The following is a 19,968-nucleotide window of genomic DNA, read 5'->3' as shown; positions in this document are numbered from 1 at the left end:
TTCAACGTGCTTTTAAGTCCTCGTGGTCGTGTAGTGATTCGCCTCAATCCGGGTGGCAGAGGACGAATCCCAGTTGCCTCCGCGTCTGAGACAGTCAACCTGCGCATCTTATCACGTGGCTTGTTGAGCGCGGTACCGCAGAGACATAGTGGGTGTGGAGGCTTCACGCCATCCACCGTGGCATCCACGCTCAACTCACCACACGGCCCACCAAGAACGAACAATATTATAGCTACCATGAGGAGGTTACCCCATGTGACTCTACCCTCCCTAGCAACCGGGCCAATTTGGTTGCTTAGGACGCCTGGCTGGAGTCACTAGCGAACTAGCGAACTCCAGGGGTGGTAGCCAGCGTCTTTTACCACTGAGCTACCCAGGCCCCCTGATGATGAAACGATGTTTTTTAAGGCATTGTTGTGGGGGCGTTTAACATTTGCATATTTGTTGACCGCCTCAGCACATTACCGTATGAATAGTGCACTCTGCTGGTGGGTGGGATCACATTAGTGGTAATGAGCTGAGCCAGGAGAAACTGTACATCGCTTTGTTTCATACAGATTACATTGCAGGAGAATATTTGTTTTAAATTTGAATTGTTTTATTTAAAAGTAGACATTTTAAGCTTTCTTTAGACATATGTTTCATGTTTGTGTGATAAGTATTCAAGGAGTTTCACTTCATTTGCGACGTGTTTCAGAAAGATACTCGCGGAGACAGACGGCTGAAAGCGCACCCTGTTTATTTTCTTTATTTTACAAAAGCACAAAATTTTGTTGTTATTGTGAGTGTACACAAATAAAAGAAGGCCCTTTATAGTTTCTAATGATGTCTTACACTTATCTGTATGCCCAAAATTGACGGATTTTTAAATTGTTTCCACTGTTATGTGGAAAAAATCCAGCAAGAAGCGCCGGCGCGTCCGTCGACCCCAGAGGGTTAACGCGCATCTCACAGACTCGCGTGCGAAGTCTCGGTTTTTAGTGCATCCGTGCTATTTGTGATCAAAATTAATATTTATTTTTCCTTTTTTTATCTGACTGTAAAGAACAGAAAGGATGTTAAAAGGCACTTTTCAACAAAACAAAGTTATTTTCCAGGTATTCCTAAGAGCTAAATTCAAGCACTTTAAGCACTTCAAGGACTTTGTGTGAACCCTGTAAACTGTGTAGGAAAAAAGCGCAGTAGGGGTAAAATCAAGCATGGAGAGATTATGATGTTTGACGATTCATTTCAGTTATGATCATGTGGATAGAAAACAATGTTTCAAATTTTGAATATTGTCAATTTTTTTGGTTCGAAATATATGGAAATTAAAAATATCATCCCATCCCTTCTCTTGAGTAAACAAGCAAATACATTTAAACCACACTGGCATACATTAATACAAGCATCAACTGTTTTACTGAAAGGTTTAAATGTGTTTTTAGGACAAACATATTTTAAAATTTTCAGGGCATGTTGAAACATTTTTATCAGGGCAGGTTGTCACGTATTTTAAATGTTATAAAATTATAAAATTTAAGAAGTTCAGTATTGTTTGGCCAAAAATATGTTTTCATATTTTTGTATGTTTTATTAATCTTTTTTTTTTTTTTTTGCTTAAATGTTTAGAATGGGTTGTTTACTGCAGGTCTAGATTTTTTTTTAAAAGAGACGTGAATTTTGTTTTGGACCCTCAATGTTCAAAGTTCAAACCTACACCATTAGATTAATGGAACGTTCCATTGTGCCATTTTTAATGTAGTGTGAATATATAGCATAATGTGGTCAAAAAGTCAATGCGTGTTCAGTTACATTTATCTTTTTTCTGGTTAATAACGGTGAAGATTTTTAAGGTATGTGGCTGTGCAAAAATTGACTTCAAAAAATAAACCTGAAAGATGTTCACTGGACTAAAAATTTGATCTACTATTGAAGTCTCCTCTACTTCATAAAAAAGTTGACAGTCCTAAGAATGCTGAAATGCATTGAAACATCATAAAAAAAACTTTAAATCTGTGCGTTTGTTTTAGTGACCCTACTGGAAGTGCTTTATGAAACTAGTGACTACTTTGTGACAAAACAGATAATGAAGTTGATTATTATGAGCATCTGAAATCTTAAAAGAGCTCTAGTGCTGATGTGTTCATATGTGAGATGCGTGTTTATGTAGCTGATCCTGCCAGCTGTGTTCTGGTTAAGCTGGTTCTGAACCTTCTTCAGCTCTGCAAAATTGCTGCCAACCACCCCGGTGGAAGAGACATCTTGGGTAAGTGCTGTTCACAAACTAAAAAAAAAAATCGTATTACCTTACATTGCCAAACTCTCTTGCCAGAAATATACTTTACACAAGTATGCAGACGAAAATGCTTGGCCAACACATTGCTAGCATACAATCCCACGGAACATACTTAGCATGTACAGTACTTGCATACAAAGCAATGCAACGTATGCTTCTGTTGCATTAAGAATTGTGCCGCCACATTTTGAAATGCAACAATGGATGAAATCAAGTTTGTGTAGCTCAAGCATCAGCATTAACCTACTTGCGTAGAGTATGTTTCGGGCCTTTGCTGTTTATGTGGGTTTTTTCCTCATCAGTTAATGTATGGTTTTGTTTGTCGTTGTTCAGAGGCTGTTGGAAGGTGCTTAGGAGAACTTGGTCCTGTTAACTTATCAACCATTGCATTGCATCATGGGAAAGATCAGCTGTATGCTAAAGCAGCTCATTTGTTCCTTGATGTTCCTCTTCAGTGGATCTTCATCATCCTGAACTGCATGGACAATGCGCTCACACATCACAGGCAAGCCATATCAGCTTCCTTTATCTGATATTATCATTTCACACTCAGTAAGCAGTTCTAAGAAGCATAAAAAGCAGTCACAAGCATACAAGCACCTCTTGCCGAGGCGAGGTACCTCTGTGATGCAAACCGGCTTGCTTGCGCTCTTCCTCAGGGCAGCGCCCTGCTAAGCTCAGTGCCCCTGCCGCTTCAACTCCCCAGAAAGTGGAGACTGAGCCCAGTCAGCAAGTTTCCTTCTTGGGGATGAAACTCGACTCTGTTACCATGTTTCTCCAATGCTTGACTATTTTCAAGCCACGGAGAGCCTTGCCTCTGAAACATTTTAAATGGGCCTTGGCCGTCACCCCAATAGGCTTGTTACATATGAGGCCTCTTCAGTGCTGGGTCAACTTGAGTGTACCTCATTATGTATTACGACTCGGCTGCTTAAATCTTGTAGTGACACGCTGCTGTCTACCTGCGCTAGGTATTTGGAAAATGGCAAATTTTTATCAGAAGTGCAGTTGTGCCAGGTGGCCAGACCCAAAGTTGTCACAAAAGAAATGTCCAGCACGTGCTGGGGAGCCTTGTCCGACGGTCGTCCTGCCTTCAGCACTTGGAGCGTGAGTGGCGTGGCATATAAATCGACTGGAATTGCTTGCAGTCTCCCTAGCTCTCAGAGCTTTTCGGTCAGTCATGCAGTAGCAGAGCATTATGGTATAAGATTCCCATAGCATCAGCTACTGATGTGACATCGAAGTGACCGGCTTGTTATAGAATGTCTGCATTATGACTGTGACCTTGGTTCCTTGAAAGGGTGGAATGAGATGCTGCGTATGCTTGCCAAACAATTGATTTCTCACTGTTAAGGAACAGAGAGATTCACTCTCTTCCCTTCAGTCAAAAAATCCAGATGTGGCGCTGTGCTCCGGTCTATATGCCTGCGATTACACGTGCATCAGGGGTGGAGCCTCAAGCGGCATCTGCCAGTAGACTGGAATAATTTTAAAGGGCTTCAGAGATCGTCACTCCTGGGAGGAGTTCCCATAGCGTCAGCTACTGAAGCAGCTTCTCGTTTCCTCCTTTCAGGGAACCAAGATTATAGTCATAACAGAGACATTTTCTATTCTTCTAATGCATTACATACAGTTCACTTCCAACTTCTTATGAATGTGCTGTCTTTAAAAACTTTGTGTATGTAAGCACACTGACTAATCTTAGGTCAGCTTCCTTAACAAAAATCTCTTCCAATCCTTAATGCTATAAAAAAGCTAATTACCATTCATATGAATGCAGTTTTTATCAACCAATCAGTATTAGCAAAATGTAACATTCTCTATTTATAATTTCACTCTTTCTATTGCCTCTCTATTTATTTCAGTATTGTGGTGCGTCAGGCTGCTGGCATGTGTCTAAAGGACATCTTGGCCACTCAGTCTGGCCTTGAATTTGGGGAAATATATAAAAGTACAAGGGACCCGATGCTGGCATACCTGAACCCCTTCCGCTCTGCTAAGAGACGGGCAAGTTTTTCCACATATACTGCACATATACAGTGCATCCGGAAAGTATTCACAGCACTTCACTTTTTCCACATTTTGTTATGTTACAGCCTTATTCCAAAATGGATTAAATTCATTATTTTCCTCAAAATTCTACAAACAATACCCCATAATGACAACGTGAAAGAAGTTTTTTTTAAATCTTTGCAAATCTATTAAAAAAAAAAAGAAAAAAACACATGTACATAAGTATTCACAGCCTTTGCCATGACACTCAAAATTGAGCTCAGGTGCATCCTTTTTCCACTTATCCTTGAGATGTTTCTACAACTTGATTGGAGTCCACCTGTGGTAAATTCAGTTGATTGGACATGATTTGGAAAGGCACACACCTGTCTATATAAGGTCCCACAGTTAACAGTGCATGTCAGAGCACAAACCAAGCCATGAAGTCCAAGGAATTGTCTGTAGACCTCCGAGACAGGATTGTATTGAGGCACAGATCTGGGGAAGGGTACAGAAAAATATCTGCAGCATTTAAGGTCCCAATGAGCACAGTGGCCTCCATCATCCATAAATGGAAGAACTTTGGAACCACCAGGACTCTTCCTAGAGCTAGCCGCCCGGCCAAACTGAACGATCGGGGGAGAAGGGCCTTAGTCAGGGAGGTGACCAAGAACCGATGGTCACTCTGACAGAGCTCCAGCGTTTCTCTATGGAGAGAGGAGAACCATCCAGAAGAACAACCATCTCTGCAGCACTCCACCAATCAGGCCTATATGGTAGAGTGGCCAGACGGAAGCCACTCCTCAGTAAAAGGCACATGACAGCCCGCCTGGAGTTTGCCAAAAGGCACCTGAAGGACTCTCAGACCATGAGAAACAAATTTCTCTGGTCTGATGAAACAAAGATTGAACTCTTTGGCCTGAATGGCAAGCGTCATGTCTGGAGGAAACCAGGCACTGCTCATCACCTGGCCAATACCATCCCTACAGTGAAGCGTGGTGGTGGCAGCATCATGCTGTGGGGATGTTTTTCAGCGGCAGGAACTGGGAGACTAGTCAGGATCGAGTGAAAGATGAATGCATCAATGAAAACCTGCTCCAGAGCGCTCTGGACCTCAAACTGGGGCGAAGATTCATCTTCCAACAGGACAACGACCCTAAGCACACAGCCAAGATAACAAAGGAGTGGCTACGGGACAACTCTGTGAATGTTCTTGAGTGGCCCAGCCAAAGCCCAGACTTGAACCCGATTGAACATCTCTGGAGAGATCTGAAAATGGCTGTGCACCGACGCTCCCCATCCAACCTGATGGAGCTTGAGAGGTCCTGCAAAGAAGAATGGGAGAAACTGCCCAAAAATAGGTGTGCCAAGCTTGTAGCATCATACTCAAAAAGACTTGAGGCTGTAATTGGTGCCAAAGGTGCTTCAACAAAGTATTGAGCAAAGGCTGTGAATACCTATGTACATGTGATTTTTCTTTTTTTTTTCTTTTTTTTCTTTTGAATAAATTTGCAAAGATTTCAAACAAACTTCTTTCACGTTGTCATTATGGGGTATTGTTTGTAGAATTTTGAGGAAAATAATGAATTTAATCCATTTTGGAATAAGGCTGTAACATAACAAAATGTGGAAAAAGTGAAGCACTGTGAACACTTTCCGGATGCACTGTATGCGTTTACACAACGTCCTCTTTATTAACACACGTGCCGTTGAGAAGGTGCTTCTCTAAAAATTCCCTATAGGTTTTCTCTGCTCTTTTCTACAGGAGCGCACCATGACTGTGGAGGTGAGCTCAGAGTCCAGAGACAGGTTGGACTGTCCTGACCTATGGTTAGTGCAGCCTGGTGGACATAAGGACTGGTTGAAAAACCTGTGTATGGCTCTTTTAGACAGTGGAGGGGTCCAGAACGAGACTCTGCTTCTCACCAGACCTTTATGTGAGGTACATTAACAAAAAATTATCCATGCTGTCCACAGTCCACAGACTTGTTGTATTTTAGTAATTCAGCGTAGTGGTTTAGCAAATGCATGGCTAATTCCACACTGTAGTTTAGGTACACTGTAGTGTCCCATTACTTTATTTTTTACAGCATTAGAGGCACAAATCCCATGTTTTTGTTGTGAAAATGATTAGATATGTTAGATAAATTATTAATAACATAAAATTAATCTATAGTGAAAAGTAACTAGTTTTTACATACATCAAATGTCTTATTCCTCCCTTAAATTGGTATTTTGGCCTGTCCCACCTCCACCTTCTTGATGATATCCAGCAATTAAAATCATACAGTGTTATAATTTTGACAATCTGAAATAAAATCATTATATAAATAAAAACAATAAAAATAGAACAATAATACCATCTAAACCATACAGTATCTTATATAAAAGTACTGATGTCGTTTTACTGATACTTGGATTGGGTCTGATAATGTGCTCATGTACTTTTTCTCGTAAAAATGCTCCTATACCTAAAACTGATACCATCTGCGGAAACATTCAGAGCACAAATTAAAATAACCATATGTCCTAGTGTGATTATTAAACTGCATAGGCTGCTATTTGTTGAAGTAAATGTATAGTCTGTATTTGTTGCACGCTTCAAAATGAATGTGTGATGCCGGCTTCTCATACACTGTAAACACACTTCATGATAATCACGCTGTGTGCTCTGTGTATGTGGTAGATGGCAGAGAGCAGAACGAGCATTCACCTTAAAGCGTGCAGCACATGCAGACTACATATTTCAATTACAGTCTTTTACGGTTTCATAATCACACTGGAAAAGGTTGCTACATGACCCAGAGGTGAGAAGCTACCATAAAAAACACAGAAACTGAAAGGGCTTCACTTCTGCCAAAATACAAGCTTAATTTAAATGAAAACAAAATATATATATATATATATATATATATATATATATATATATATAGTAATACTAGTAGTAATAAATAATAATTTTATTATATTTAAGCAAAATATCACATCTGTGATGCTTGGTTGTGCAGCACTTTATTTGACAAAAAGAACACATATGTAGTATTTTAGATTGTCCTGCCAGGATCTGTATAAAAACACTTTATTTTATAAAAATAATACAGTGTTATGGTAAAAAAAAAAAAAATTATTAATAATACTTATTTTTGTTTTAATTTTCTTTTGATTAACGTTATAATAAATGTATTATTTTGACACCCTTTTGATGATAATTAAACAATATCACACGAGCAAGAGTGTGATATGGCCCTATATCAGCACTGCTGTGTTTCGGCCGCAGGCAATCACAGTAAGTGCCTTGAGTTTGTGTAATTACGCAGTCTGTTGTGTCTCTCAGCTGTGATGAGCCTTAATGCTGAAGTTGTTAGTTTAAAGTAATTTAAAGCTATTTCCTGGCTTTAGTAGTGTAGGAGGAATACGAGCGATCACGGAGTGCTGTTGAATGTAAACACTCAGTGACGCTGACTCACTTCACGTCACCAACTGGCTCATATTACACATAAAAATGGTCTTTTGCCTCCACCTGATGGCTAAAATATGTAATGTCTTAAAATTAAATGTAAAGAGATGGATAGCTCTTAACTCATCTGCACTGCTCTTACACTTGATGGGCTCAAAATGCCGCTGAGTATGGCTGCTGCGTTGTGAGCTCCGACACAACATGGTAGTGTTTTGTTTGTTTTGTTCACAGTTCTTATGTTTTTTGTCTTGGATGTTGTCTGCCTTATTGTCTACGACAGACAAACACTTTTGGACATTGGTTCAGCAATTACACACCGTAAACCGGACTTCAAATTCCTCAATGCAGACCCACTGTTTACAAAGGCACAAGCGGAGCCCTTTGTCTGTGCAGTCCTGACGCGGAAACGCAGGAGGAAAAGGGGAAACGGAGCTGGCGTTCTCATCAGAGTAAGACGCCATGCAAATCGACCCCCGCTACCCAGTATTCTACTGGCAAATGTTCAGTCTCTGGATAACAAGCTCTGTGAGCTGAAAGCGCGGATCTCTTTCCAACGAGAGACGAGGGACTGCTGCATTATCTGGCTAACAGAAACTTGGATGTCTGCGGAGATTCCAGACTCAGCCATTGAACCTGCGGGGTTCTCCGTGCACCGAGCGGACAGAGCGAAAGACCTCTCAGGTAAAAGCAGAGGTGGTGGTGTATGTTTTATGATCAACAATTCCTGGTGTGATCAGAGGAACGTACATTCTATCAAGTCTTTAAGCACTCCTGATCTGGAATTTCTCATGCTTCTGTGTCGACCATTCTGGCTACCGAGGGAATTCACAGCAGTCATTATCACAGCTGTGTACATCCCCCCACAAGCCGACACAGACCGGGCACTCAAGGAACTGTATGGGATTATAAGCAAGCAGGAAACCGTGCACCCTGAGGCCGCGTTCATTGTGACCGGGGACTTTAATAAAGCCAGTTTCAAATCAGTTGCACCAAAATACCACCAACACATTAGTTTTAATACACGAGGGGACCTGGTTTTGGACCATTGCTACTCTCCCTTCCGGGATGGCTACAAATCCCTCCCCCACCCACCATTTGGCAAATCGGACCACTCTTCCGTTCTGCTTCTGCCCGCTTACAGGCAGAAACTGAAACAGGAAGCACCCACCCTCAGAACGATCCAGTGCTGGTCGTACCAATCAGAATCTACGCTACAGGACTGTTTTGATCACACAGACTGGGAGATGTTCCAGTCCGCCTCTGATGATGACATCGAGCTTTACGCTGATAGCGTAATGTGTTTCATCAAAAAGTGCGTGGAGGACGTCGTTCTGACCAGAACAACACGGATCTATCCGAACCAGAAACCATGGATAAACAGCGATGTTCACGCGGCACTTAATGTGCGGACCTCCGCTTTTAATTCCGGGAACACGGAGGAGCATAAACAAGTCAGTAACAGCAAAACGCCAGTACAGGAACAAGATTGAAGGACAGTTTAACACCACCAACTCTAGAAGCATGTGGCAGGGAATTAACATCATCACGGACTTTAAAGGGAATAAAAACTCCGCCATTAACACCGCTGCCTCTCTCCCGGATGAGCTAAATACTTTTTATGCTCGTTTTGAGGGAAATAACACCGCCCTCACGGAGAGAGCTCTCGCGGCCGAAGCTACAGAGGTTAGTTCACTCTCCGTCTCTGTAGCGGATGTAACCCGATCCTTCCGACGGGTGAATATCCGCAAAGCCGCGGGTCCAGACAGCATTCCGGGCCGCATCATCAGAGCGTGCGCGAACCAGCTGGCTGGTGTTTTTACGGACATTTTAAACCTTTCCCTCTCTTTGTCTGTAGTCCCCACATGCTTTAAAACATTCACCATTGTGCCTGTTCCAAAGCAATCAAAAATAACTTGCTTAAATGACTGGCGTCCTGTTGCTCTGACCCCCATCATCAGCAAATGCTTTGAGAGACTAATCAGAGATTACATCTGCTCTGTGCTGCCTCTCTCTCTAGACCCATGGCAGTTTACTTATCGCAACAACCGCTCCACTGATGATGCCATTGCATCTACAATACACACTGCTCTCTCCCACCTGGAAAAAAAGAACACTTATGTGAGAATGTTGTTTGTAGACTACAGCTCAGCATTCAACACCATAGTGCCCTCCAAGCTAGATGAGAAACTCCGGGCTCTGGGCTTAAACAGCTCGCTGTGCAGCTGGATCCTGGACTTCCTGTCAAGCAGACGCCAGGTAGTTAGAATAGGCAGCAACATCTCCTCATCACTGACCCTCAACACTGGAGCCCTACAGGGCTGTGTTCTCAGCCCACTCTTGTATTCCTTGTACACACATGACTGTGTGGCAACACATAGCTCCAATGCCATCATTAAGTTTGCTGATGACACAACGGTTTAGGTCTGATCACTGACAATGATGAAACAGCCTACAGAGAGGAGGTGCACACTCTGACACACTGGTGTCAGGAGCACAACCTCTCCCTCAACATCAGTAAGACAAAGGAGCTTGTGGTGGACTTCAGAAGAAAAGACAGAGAACACAGTCCCATCACCATCAATGGAGCACCAGTGGAGAGAGTCAGCAGCTTCAAGTTCCTGGGTGTCCACATCACTGAGGAACTCACATGGTCCATCCACACTGAAGTCGTTGTGAAGAAGGCTCATCAGCGCCTCTTCTTCCTGAGACGGCTGAGGAAGTTTGGAATGAACCGCCACATCCTCAAACGGTTCTACGCCTGCACTGTAGAGAGCATCCTGACTGGCTGCATCTCCGCCTGGTACGGCAATAGCACCGCCCACAACCGCAAAGCACTGCAAAGGGTGGTGCAAACTGCCAGACACATCATCGGAGGTGAGCTTCCCTCCCTCCAGGACATATATACCAGGCGGTGTGTGAAGAAACACAGAGGATCATCAAAGACTCCAGCCACCCGAGCCATGGGCTGTTCTCACTGCTACATCATGTAGGCGGTATCGCAGCATCAGGACCCGCACCAGCCGACTTCATGACAGCTTCTTCCCCCAAGCAATCAGACTTTTGAACTCTTGATCTCCCACGATCAAAATACATCGGCACTGCACTTTATTACTCTTACTCTTATATCTCACACCAGACTGTCATAAATTATATTATTATTATTTATATTCTCTCTTAACAACTTACTATCAACTGACAGCCTGAATGTCAATAAAGTACAATACTGTACATTCTATATTTACTACTATATATACTTTTTTTTTTTATTGAATAATGTGTATCTGTATTGTGTGTATTGTATACTGTACAGTGTATGTTATTATTTGTATATTGTGTTGTGTGTAATTATGTGTATATTAGACTTTAAATTGTGCTGTTAATTTGATGTTATTATAAATTGGTATATGTCTCATCACTGTCACGACTGCTATGTTGATTGGACCTGCACCCAAGAATTTCACACACCATTGCACTTGTGTATATGGCTGTGTGACAATAAAAGTGATTTGATTTGATTTTGAGAATGCCACGAACACAAGTGGAGTGATACACAATGTGAAGCGTCCAAGTGTTGATGGTGTGAGACCATCAGTACTCATGGAACATCTCTCGTCCAATCAGATTCGAGGACCGGAACTAACTGTTGTATATATTAAATTAAATCAAACAGTTTTCCAGAAGAAGAAAAAAATTGAGAGCGGCGTATTACAGCAGTCAAAAGAGAGAAAGAGACCGAATGATCTGTCACTCCCTCAGCAGCTCTATTAGAAACCTAATTGCAGCAGGGGTAGCTAATTTTTAAACTTATTTAGGGTAATATAATACAAAGTATGTATCATTTAAATATACAATAAATAATAAAAAAAGGCAAATATAAAAAAAATGTTTGCTAGATTTACGCTGCTAAATAAGGCTGAAATGCCTGATCACAGTCCGTGAAAAGGATCCATATGATTTAGCTTACATTGCAGCTGAGCAAATACACACAAAACACTTTCCGATGCAGATGAATGAGAAACAAGCGAGTAAAAGATCACAAAATTTTAACATTTTGAATTACACACTAAATATAAAGAATAAAGAGCACTTGTGATGTACATGCAAATAAACCTCTGAAAAATGGCTGCATTAAAAAAATATGAAAGAACTCCCTCCACTTTCTGTGCATCCAACTCGCATTTCATTCAGAAGTGATCACCTCTGGAAACATTCAGGTGTGTCTGAATGCGTTGGCCAGAAATGCCTCGAACTCAGCTGCAAATTCATCATTATTTCTTCTTTTTCAAAATGTACAAAATAAATGTGTATGGATTTCGAGGGTAGGTTCTCTGATTTCATGACGACATACATCAATCTCTATGTCAGTGTGCTACTGCATGATAATAGACCGCAAAAATAGTCAATAAAACACAAAGAAACCATGGTTGATTGACAGGTGAGGGGTGGCGCTTCACTGCTGTCCGGGATGCGTTCAGGACGGATTAGCATTTACGCCTCGAGTGTGATGTGGTCAAGTGCTTTTGACTACCTCCGTATGTGGTTTTTGTGATCCGATCACAAAATGTTTTGTACCACGTTTACTCTGACCACTTGTGATTTGATCACCCAAATCTTAATACCAGGTGTAAACAGGGTCTTAGTGACAGTTTAATTTATACTAAATTTGAAACCCTGTTACTAGATACCTGTTACTGCTGGTGTAGTTTATTTATTATAATTGTAATGTATTTTTTCATAAAAAAATATGTAAATGTTTTTTTATTATTATTATTATTATTATTTGATCACCTTTTCTCCCCAATTTTTGAATGCCCAATTCCCACTACTTACTAGGTCCTCGTGGTTGCGTGGTTACTCACCTCAATCCAAGTGGTTGAGGCGGTGGCTTCCGCTTCTGAGACAGTCAATCTGCACATCTTATCACTTGGCTCGCTGTGCATGACACCGCGGAGACTCACAGCATGTGGAGGCTCATGATACTCTCCGTGATCCACGCACAACTTACCATGCACCCCATTGAGAGCAAGAACCACTTAATCGTGACCATGAGGAGGTTACTCCATGTGACTCTACCCTCCCTAGCAACTGGGCCAATTTGGTTGCTTTGGAGACCTGGCTGGAGTCACTCAGCATGCCCTGGATTCGAACTCGTGACTACAGGGGTGGTAGTCAGTGTCAGTACTCGCTGAGCTACCCAGGCCCCTTAATTTTGTTTATTGCTATAAAATTACAAAATCACATAAATCAGTCAATCCATTTAAACTGTACTGAATTTGACATGTCCCAAATTTTGTTTGCATTGGTCACACAATTACAACCCTCATATAAAATCAATAGCACGAAAAACAGCCCATTTAATATTTATTTTGACCTGCTGAGCTTGACAGTTAACATTTTCTGAAGGTTAGGTACCTTGACATTTCATTTAAAGGAAAATAGTTTCAGTCCCTGTTTTCTACCCTGATAGTGGAAAGTGCCGCATATTTGTCTTGACTCAAAAGCCAAAATGCAAATTTGCATTTTGCAAGCTTACTCCACAACTCTTTACTGCTGCAGGTAAAAACTGATTTCTGCCAGAGGATGCTGCCACTGTTTGTTCATGATATTCTTCTGGGAGATGTGGACGGCTCTTGGAGGCAGCTGTTGTCTACACACATCCAGAGCTTCTTCAGCCAGTGCTGCAGACCATCCACATCCACCAGCCGTCCTACCACACCCATGCTCTCTGACTCAGGTACAAAACCTTGTCATATTCAAAGCATAGACCAGTAGACTGCAGAAGACTTGCCACATTATAGGATGTGTTTGTTGACTGTGCCTTCAATGGCTCTCTCCTAAATGGTGCACTTGATGTGGATTTGCAGTTTTGTGGCATTCAATTATGCTTGTTCTGTAAGTCCATGAGATGTTGTCACTTTGTGGCATGTTGCCCTTTTTGTGGCCTTAATAGACCTTTTGCGAAGCCCACACTGGTACAGACTTCAATGCAGACTACTACATAGGCAACAGTCTATGTTACATTACGCCACCAATGTGTAGACTTGAATGACGTTGTGTGGGACAGGATCAATGGCCCATTTACTCAGTAAATGTTTCCCAACCCTATGCTCTCCTCCTGAGTCAAAGAACAAACAAGGATCAAAGGAGAAACTTAATGCCTTATCAGGAATATTCCTAAACTGGAGAAACTCAATCTACTGGGCAAATTTTAATCACAAGGTGGCAGCAAGGCCTTTACACCAAAGGTCACATTGGTGTTGGTAGTAAAAATTAGTGATGCGCTGAAATAAAAATTCTGGACACGCTGGGCTGAAAACCGAGAATGATTTTTAAATTCGACTTTAGGGGGAATTCACTAAGAATGAATTATGCCCGGTAAATATGCTTTTTATTATTTATTCACTATTTGATGAATTACTGCTAATTTGATCGGTTGAGAATTTTCACAACATCTCTTGTAAATAAAAGTAATTTTATGCCTGCTTTCATTTGCTATAATAACGTGATCTAAATTGCACCAGGCAATTTATTTGAATAAAACGCAATCCAAAATGAGCCTAATTTACATAGATAATGATAGTGTTTGCGTGGAAAGGAATGACAATGATTTAATTTAAATACTCAAGACACAGCGCAATTTCAGCACTAATTGTGCCTGCTGAACTGGATTGTGGGTGGTTAGTGTATAAGACACAGGTTTTTGCACTGAAATATCACGCGCAAAAAATGATGCAACTGTTTTGTGGACCTGCCCTATTTTTGGAATAACTAAACAGGTTCTTTATTTCTTTTAGCAGGGATTATGTACTGTCTCTAAGAGGATTTTTTGTGTGTGTGTGTGTTTTAACAGGGAACACAGATATTGGTATCCAGTACCTGTTAGATAAACCTTCTCTTCGCAGCATGCTGGCAGTCATAGACTACCTCAGACAGCAGAGCCGCCCTGTGAAACCAGGAAGGTTGGACAACTTTTCATTTTCATCACGTTCTGTCTGGGCAAAGTATCATTCGTCCTATTGCCATGACCCTTTTCTTTTCAGATTTCTTGAGTAATGCAGAGAATCATGGTTGGCCATACTGTTTTTCCACCATTTTGAATTTCATTGAAAACCTACTTTTTCGAAGTCCTACAGTGTTTATTATATCTTCACCAAATTTGGTTCAGATCATCTTTGGACTATGTTAGTAAAAAGTTTACAATATTTTTTAATATATCAAAATCATTCTTGTGTAAAACATCTACAAATTTAATGGCAAGACTGACTAATTTAATTTCTGACTGGGAGTCTATGGCAGCCCATAGAAAAGTATTGTCAAAATTTTTGAAATTTGGTACAATGGTAGGGTAAAGTCTGAACATTCCCGGTGGCCAATTTGGAGTCTCTAACTCAAACCCTGTTGTGCCACCAACATTTCAAATTTACACTTAAATACACAAGTTAAACGTACTTCTAACTTTTGAACTGTAAGGCCTAGAAACTATTTTTTTCCCCTCTGACTCCTTGGCTTATGCCGACTGGAATGGACCCCATGGTTATAATTTCTGGCTGACTAGATTTTCCGCTATTCTAAATTAAGCTTGCTAACATGCCCTGAGGGATCTCAAGCAGTTTTGGTGCAGCATTACCTTAAGGTCAAGAAATATGAAATTATTTCTTATAAGCTTTTAACTTCTTTTAAGTGTTTGGCCTTAAGTCATGAGTGTGGTCTCTTTAAATTCCTTCTGGCATACAGAGCCAAACGATACCCAATGTTCCTGTCGTCCTTATTGAGAGTTGGCCATTTTGAATTTTGTCGTAAAATGCTGTATTTTACGAATGAATTGGATATATAATAAAATATAACAAAATGTTAAAAAATGCTTATACCTTTTGAATAATTTGGCCTGTTATCGTGAGACTGGTGTATTTACATTCCTTGGGTCATGTTGAGGACAATGATACCAGTTTTTACTTTTTTTTTACTTAGTTTCTCACCACCGGATTAAGCAGTTTGCTACATGACCCAGTGTGATTGCTATTAATTTAATTATTGATTTAATTTAATATATAGTCTGTATGTGCTGCATGCATCAGAGCGCTCTGCTCTGTCATCTACTACACATACACACACCCAAAGCATGCATGATGCTCATAAAATTTATTTTCCAGGATTTCCAGGACGAGTGGGAACCCTGTACTTGCCAAATAAATTAATAAATGCATATGCAACATTGATTTGAGTTGAAATTATTTTATTAGTTTACTTGTAGAGATCACTCAGGGATCCAAAACGAAGTAAAGATGGCTTTTAATACCCAGATGAGCAGTCTGATACGTGAATTTGTGGTTGTGGTTGTTGAAATATCAGGCCACTAGGTGGCGCCATTGACCAAAAAGAATTGAGTATTCCAGAGAGCCTTTAAATAGAATCGTTTAACGCACACCTAGCTGTGGATTATCCTTTAAGTAATATATGTATTAATATACTTAATTAGTGCTGTCGGTGTTATCACATGCAATTAATTTAAAATGGTTAACGCGTTCATTTTTTCTAAATCGCGATTAAGGCATGTACTGTTTTGACATTAGATTTTGACATTTTATTCAGCTCTGTGTGAGCTCTGAACACTGGTTAGAGGGTGGAATGCTTGCGATGTGTCCAGAGGGGACATTACACTAGTACACACACTACAAACAAACACACAACAGTGAGTCTGTGTTGGAGAAAGGACCTTTTATAAAACAAACGCTCATGGGACTTGTGACAAAAGATAAGTTCTTTGAGTCTTTTGAAAGTCAGAATTTTACCTCATGCATGTCAGTTCTTACAAGCCTCTGTTGAGGTTCCACTCAAATTTAACAGAATTTCAACTTTGTACCCATTGCCGCCAAGCTTCTGAATCGTCAGCTAATGATTACCAGACAGTTCAGATTAATTATATTTCCATCGGCAGTGCTAGCGCTAAAAGCAGAACAAGACTCGCTTTTCATATGGAGTTCAACATTGCCCTTGCTGCCCTGAAACAAATCATGTACATTCTTTATCCAGAGTGAAAAGACAGCCTGATGACGACAAATATTGTGGAGTGAGGGTTTAAGGGATTTAATGTGCATTGCAATGAATAGTAGTTCTATCAATCAGTCAACATCCCACTTAGACTTTGGTAAATGTTTAATGTTGCTTGAATTGGTGCTATTTTAGTGAATTACTGTTTTTGTACTGTGGAGTTAGGAAAATGTTAATAAAACATTGTTACATATTGTTTTGTTCTACTGCATTGTTCTTTCCAAAGAAGGAAATAAATGCATTTTGACAGGAAATAAGTACAGTATATAATAAGTCAAATTTTTAGCACTTTTAAAATCTGAGATTAATCACGATTAACTATGAAAAATCATTAATCGCAATTAAAAATTTTGAGCTCTAATATATATACAGGTGCATCTCAATAAATTAGAATGAATTGGTGGGTGATAGTGAATTGGTGGGTTTTTGTTAAATGTGAGCCAAAATCATCACAATTAAAAGAACCAAAGACTTAAACTACTTCAGTCTGTGTGCATTGAATTTATTTAATACACGAGTTTCACAATTTGAGTTGAATTACTGAAATAAATGAACTTTTCCATGACATTCTAATTTATTGAGATGCACCTGTGTGTGTATATATATATATATATATATATATATATATATATATATATATATATATATATATATATATATATATATATATTAGTTATATATAGATATATATATTAGTTATATATAGATATATAGATATATATATATATATATATATATATATATATATATATATATATATATATATATACATACATACAGTTGTGCTCAAAAGTTTGCATACCCTGACAGAAATTGTTAAATTTTGGCATTGATTTTGAAAATATGTCTGATCATGCAAAAAAAAACTGTCTTTTATTTAAGGATAGTGATCATATGAAGCACATAGTTGTTTGGCTCCTTTTTAAATCATAATGATAACAGAAATCACCCAAATGGCCCTGATCAAAAGTTTACATACCCTTGAATGTTTGGCCTTATTACAGACACACCAGGTGACACACACAGGTTTAAATGGCAATTAAAGTTTAATTTCCCACACCTGTGGCTTTTTAAATTGCAATTAGTATCTGTGTATAAATAGTCAATGAGTTTGTTAGCTCTCACGTGGATGCACTGAGCAGGCTAGATACTGAGCCATGGGGAGCAGAAAAGAACTGTCAAAAGACCTGCGTAACAAGGTAATGGAACTATATAAAGATGGAAAAGGATATAAAAATATATCCAAAGCCTTGAAAATGCCAGTCAGTACTGTTCAATCACTTATTAAGAAGTGGAAAATTCGAGGGATCTCTTGATACCAAGCCAAGGTCAGGTAGACCAAGAAAGATTTCAGCCACAACTGCCAGAAGAATTGTTCGGGATACAAAGAAAAACCCACAGGTAACCTCAGGAGAAATACAGGCTGCTCTGGAAAAAGATGGTGTGGTTGTTTCAAGGAGCACAATACGACGATACTTGAACAAAAATGAGCTACATGGTCGAGTTGCCAGAAAGAAGCCAATGCCACAAAAAAGCCCAGTTACAATATGCCCGACAACACCTTGACACGCCACACAGCTTCTGGCACACTGTAATTTGGAGTGACAAGATCAAAATAGAGCTTTATGGTCACAACCATAAGCGCTGTGTTTGGAGAGGGGTCAACAAGTATTGTGCTCCTTGAAACTACGCAGGTCTTTTGACAGTTCTTTCTGCTCCCCATGGCTCAGTATCTAGCCTGCACAGTGCATCCACGTGAGAGCTAACAAACTCATTGACTATTTATACACAGACACTAATTGCAATTTAAAAAGCCACAGGAGTGGGAAATTAACCTTTAAATGCCATTTAAACCTGTGTGTGTCACCTTTTGTGTCTGTAACAAGGCCAAACATTCAAGGGTATGTAAACTTTTGATCAGGGCCATTTGGGTGATTTCTGTTATCATTATGATTTAAAAAGGAGCCAAACAACTATGTGATGATAAATGGCTTCATATGATCACTATCCTTAAATAAAAGACAGTTTTTTTTCCATGATCAGTCATATTTTCAAAATCAATGCCAAAATTTCACAATTTCTGCCAGGGTATGCAAACTTTTGAGCACAACTGTATATATACAGTCATGGGAAAAAGAAAGTACACCCTCCTTATTCTATGGTTTTACATATCAGGACATAATAAAAATCATCTGGTCCTTAGCAGGTCTTAAAATTAGGTAAATACAGCCTCAGATGAACAACAACACATGACATATTACACCGTGTCATGATTTATTTCACAAAAACAAAGCCAAAATGGAACTAAGTACACCTTATGATTCAGTAGCTTGTAGAATGACCTTTAGCAGCAATAACTTAAAGTAATCGTTTTCTGTATGACTTTATCAGTCTCTGACATCATTATGGAGGAATTTCGGCCCATTCTTCTTTACAACATTGCTTCAGTTCATTGAGGTTTGCGGGCATTTGTTTATGCACAGCTCTCTTAAGGTCCCGCCACAGCATTTCAGTCGGGTTGAGGTCTGGACTTTGACTGGGCCATTGCAACTCCTTGATTCTTTTCTTTTTCAGTCATTCTGTTGTAGATTTGCTGGTGTGCTTGGGATCATTGTCCTGTTGCATGACCCAATTTCAGCCAAGCTTTAGCTGTCAGACAGATGGCCTCACATTTGACTCTAGAATACTTTGAGTCGACCATGAACTCTTCTGTATACCAATGACTGCAAGGTGCCTAGGTCCTGTGGCTGCAAAACAAGCCCAAATCATCACCCCTCCGCCACATGCTTGACAGTTGGTATGAGGTGTTTGTGCTGATATGCTGTGTTTGGTTTTCACCAAACGTGGCGCTGTGCATTATGGCCAAACATCTCCACTTTGGTCTCATCTGTCCAAAGGACATTGTTCCAGAAGTCTTGTGGTTTGTTCAGATGCAACTTTGCAAACCTAAGCCATGCTGCCATGTTCTTTTTAGAGAGAAGAGGCTTTCTCCTGGCAAACCATAATTGTTCAGTCTTTTTCTAATTGCATTGTCTTGAACTTTAACATTTAACATGCTAACTTAGGCCTGTAGAATCTGAGATGTAACTCTTGAGTTTTTTGCAATTTCTCTGAGCATTGCACGGTCTGACCTTGGGGTGAATTTGCTGGGACGTCCACACCTGGGAAGATTGGCCACTGTCTTGAATGTTTT

General features: G+C 40.1%; 1 protein-coding gene across 5 annotated transcripts in view; it reads left to right on the top strand.

Moving 5' to 3' along the window:
- The window catches only part of atm (ATM serine/threonine kinase), a 132,700-nt gene that overhangs the window by 58,127 nt on the left and 54,605 nt on the right, over window positions 1-19,968 (top strand). For 4 of the 5 annotated variants that reach the window (XR_007895294.1, XM_051678490.1, XM_051678491.1 and 1 more), the window contains 6 exons: window positions 2,153-2,248; window positions 2,612-2,783; window positions 4,144-4,285; window positions 6,036-6,212; window positions 13,284-13,461; window positions 14,578-14,686. Coding sequence is in view for 4 of the 5 variants with exons in the window: in XM_051678490.1 (XP_051534450.1) it covers window positions 2,153-2,248; window positions 2,612-2,783; window positions 4,144-4,285; window positions 6,036-6,212; window positions 13,284-13,461; window positions 14,578-14,686 (874 nt within the window). In the remaining variant the exon portion in view is untranslated. Of the gene's footprint in view, window positions 1-2,152; window positions 2,249-2,611; window positions 2,784-4,143; window positions 4,286-6,035; window positions 6,213-13,283; window positions 13,462-14,577; window positions 14,687-19,968 lie in introns of those variants that run through there. The other variant, XM_051678493.1, reaches the window with a different exon arrangement.

This window comes from Myxocyprinus asiaticus, chromosome 39, assembly GCF_019703515.2.
Source record: "Myxocyprinus asiaticus isolate MX2 ecotype Aquarium Trade chromosome 39, UBuf_Myxa_2, whole genome shotgun sequence".
NCBI lineage: Eukaryota > Metazoa > Chordata > Actinopteri > Cypriniformes > Catostomidae > Myxocyprinus > Myxocyprinus asiaticus.
This window is presented reverse-complemented; position numbering and strand designations above follow the sequence as displayed.